The sequence below is a fragment of the Octopus bimaculoides genome, chromosome 3 (genome assembly GCF_001194135.2).
Source record: "Octopus bimaculoides isolate UCB-OBI-ISO-001 chromosome 3, ASM119413v2, whole genome shotgun sequence".
In the NCBI taxonomy this organism is placed as follows: Eukaryota; Metazoa; Mollusca; class Cephalopoda; order Octopoda; family Octopodidae; genus Octopus; species Octopus bimaculoides.
The window spans coordinates 115,835,295-115,838,988 of NC_068983.1; the positions used below are offsets into that span (position 1 = coordinate 115,835,295).

A 3,694-nucleotide genomic window follows, 5' to 3' on the forward strand; every position below is an offset into this window, starting at 1 on the left:
TATATATATATATATATATATATGCACATACATACATGTTTATTATGATTAACAAATAAAGCAACATCAGATCATTTGTATATAAGACATGAGGCAACTATCTGACCAAGTTTAATCCTTTAGCATTCGGATTATTTTGTCAAATGTAATACTTATTTATTCATGTTTTGAATTCTTCATGCATTATCTTACAGCTTCAAAATTTTGATGATGTTATTGTTTAATTTTAGAATGACATTGTTGGGTAGGTGTAAGAGGTTGGATCTGGCTAGTTTGAACTTAAAATAGGCAGAATATTTGGGCCAGGTATGGCTGGTTTAAATGCTAAAGAGTTAATCAATAATTTTATTGTATATTAAGTATATGTATCCTATCAATTTGTTGATTGAGAGAAATTTATTATTTTGTCAGTTTGCCGAGCAATACAACATGAAATTTTTTGAAACCAGTGCAAAAAACCGGGAAAACATAGATCAGGTAGGATTTTTTTTTTTTTTTGTTGATCTTTACTTTTTTGTATCTTGATTAATTTAATATTTTCCATTTATGAATATTTATAACTTACATGAGTACATTACATTTGCATATGTTTACTAAAGTTCTGAAAGAGGGACTAGAACCTTTAACAATGGACAATTTCATTCAGTTTTCTGTCAAGTTAATCCTGTTATTTCTTAGAGAACTGACTGAACCATTCCTAATTAATATGTAAATATTTTAGTTTGCCAATGATTGTTAGAAAGAATGAAAGTCTGTAATCTAATAGAATTGTTATAATTTACCATACTTTAGATAATACCTTGTACATCTTTCTTTTAATGATTAAATCATACCTTATTCTTTGACTATTAAAAGAAAGTAATCTACATACTTTTAGTTAGTAGATTATTTGGTCACTTCACCTGCTGGAAGTGGTAGTGAAATCTCCTCAAATTATACCTCACTGTCTCACAAAAAGATGACTAAGATAAGATGGTCACAGCATTGAGAGGTCACAGCATTGAGAAGTCACAGCATTAAGCGGTCACAACATTGAGATGTCACAGCATTAAGCAGTCACAACATTGAGAGGTCACAGCATTAAGCGGTCACAACATGGAGAGGTCACAGCATTAAGCAGTCACAACATTGAGAGGTCACAGCATTAAGCAGTCACAACATTGAGAGGTCACAGCATTAAGCAGTCACAACATTGAGAGGTCACAGCATTAAGCGGTCACAACTCTCTGAGTGGTTGGCGTTAGGAAGGGCATCCAGCTGTAGAAACTCTGCCAAATTTAGATTGGAGCCTGGTGTTGCCATCCGGTTTCACCAGTCCTCAGTCAAATCGTCCAACCCATGCTAGCATGGAAAGCGGACGTTAAACGATGATGATGAACTCAGGTACTGCAGACATGTGATTAGAATGCTGCAGGAATGAATCCCCAAATGGATTCTTCAAGCTGAGCCAACCTGCAGGAGACCCAGGGGGTAGACCAAGAATGAGATGATTGGACAATATTCGTTTTCTTGGTCACAATTGGGAATCTAGCCAGAGATTGTGATGACAGTTGTTTCTGCTAGGACACTATGGAGAAGGTGCTTGAGGAACCCATCCTCCCTCCCCATCACCTCACATTCTCAAGATTAGTGGCTGGAGAAAGTACATGAATGGATAGATAGCCACAGTTGGAATCTCTTTGATCATTAGTGAGTTTGATCAGAACTGACCTGTTCACATTGTTGTTATTTGATAAATGAAATAATGTTAAGTTATGAATATATTTTATCATTTTAAAGGTGTTTATATTTTCTATCACTAATACCTTTGGTCAGTGGAGGCGCAATGGCACAGTGGTTAGGGCAGCGGACTCACGGTCATAGGATCGCAGTTTCGATTCTCAGACCGGGCGTTGTGAGTGTTTATTGAGCGAAAACACCTAAAGCTCCACAAGGCTCCAGCAGGGGATGGTGGCGAACCCTGCTGTACTCTTCCACCACAACTTTCTCTCACTCTTACTTCCTGTTTCTGTTGTGCCTGTAATTCAAAGGGCCAGCCTTGTCACACTGTGTCACACTGAATATCCCCGAGAACTACATTAAGGGTACACATGTCTGTGGAGTACTCAGCCACTTGTACGTTAATTTCACGAGCAGGCTGTTCCGTTGATCGGATCAACTGGAATCCTCAATGCCCGGTCTGGGAATCGAAACCGCGATCCTACGGCCGCGAGTCCACTGCCCTAACCACTGGGCCATTGTGCCTCCCCTTATCAGTATAACTGGCACTTAAAAGTTTTGCTCTGTAATTTACTAAGCAGTGGCTTATAAGAGGAATATTTAGTTTCTGTAGCATAGGCCCTTCCTGGTGTTGGTTTCTACATTAGTCTACTGGTATGCTGCAGTGTAACCTGAATATGATTTTTTTTTACCTGTACTTTTAGTTATATTCTTAGTTCAGGTGTGTCACCAAATTTTGAAGAGGATATGTGCTCTGCAAGTGAAATAAGGTTGCAGAGCACTGCTTTATGTGAACGAACATTTGTGTGTATGCCAGTATATGTTTCTTTATTTTTTCTTCACATTGCCAATTATACCTTTTCTTTTTCATTATCTAGGCTTTTCAACATATCTGTGAAGGTATCCTTCAAAAACAATCTCTAAAGCGGTCGACTCAATCACTTAACACAAGCTCCAGTTCAAACTCCCATCTAGTCCATCGAGGCAGATCAGTTCTCTCCCTTGAATCTAAGCATGAAGACAATAGTATGAAAACTTCAGAACATTCTTACTGGAGATGTTGTGCTGGTGTCATGTAATCACAGGCAATGTAAAAAAAAAAAAATTGGTTAATAAGCTATGTCTATACTTAATATCCTAGACAAAGATATTTTAGGTGGGTAAATCCTTCATGCTCCTTACCTGTTGAGCCAAATGGTAAGAATTTTGGTGCTGACACATTGAAAAATTCCATTTATTTTTAGATTATTTCAAACCAAAAACAATGTGATATATTAAATGTTCCAAATGATTTTAATTGTTCTCAACAAAGGTTTTGTAAGCTATTGTTATTGTAAATTGCAGCATATAATTGCAACCTAATATAAACGGTTGGACCAGCATACAAGCTGTCTTGAAGAATTTTAGCGTTTCACCATTTTATAATTTTATTTCATTTTATACTCTGTGTGACCATATCAGTCCTTGGTTTCCTAAAGGAATTTTCAGTCTTTAATATTTTTACTTTATAAATATGGTGAGTTGACAGAAACAGCAGTGTGCCAGATTAAGCATATTGTTTGATGTTTGGAACTCGAATGCTACTGGAAAATGACTTTGCCTTTCATCCCTCTATGGGTTGATAAAATAAGTTTGAGTTATATTTTGGAGTTTATTCAATCAACTTGTACCTAGTGAAGATAAATAAAAACTTTCTTTATACACTAACTTTTAGATTATCAATAATAATTAATTATAGTCCTTCAAATTCCTCTTTTAGCTTTCATATATTGATACCTAGCAAAATTTCAAAATTAAAGGTGGATTTATTTTATTATCTTTACTATTCTTTCAAACCTGTCAAAGCCAATTTCAAACTATTGTGGCATATAAAGTTTATCACTTATTAAATTATATTCTCTGGAGTTTCAGCTACATTTCTGGCTGCAATTGCTGAATAAGATCTGTTTGTAGAGTTATTTATGAATATATACAT

General features: G+C 35.7%; 1 protein-coding gene across 1 annotated transcript in view; it reads left to right on the forward strand.

The window, feature by feature from the left end:
• Window positions 1–3,426, forward strand: part of LOC106870188 (ras-related protein Rab-10) — a 49,147-nt gene extending 45,721 nt beyond the window's left edge. Inside the window, exons 7-8 of the mRNA XM_014916192.2 lie at window positions 412–477; window positions 2,598–3,426. Of these exons, the coding sequence (XP_014771678.1) occupies window positions 412–477; window positions 2,598–2,798 (267 nt within the window). The 3' untranslated portion in view covers window positions 2,799–3,426. The remainder of the gene's footprint in view (window positions 1–411; window positions 478–2,597) is intronic.
• The last annotated feature ends 268 nt before the right edge of the window (window positions 3,427–3,694 follow it).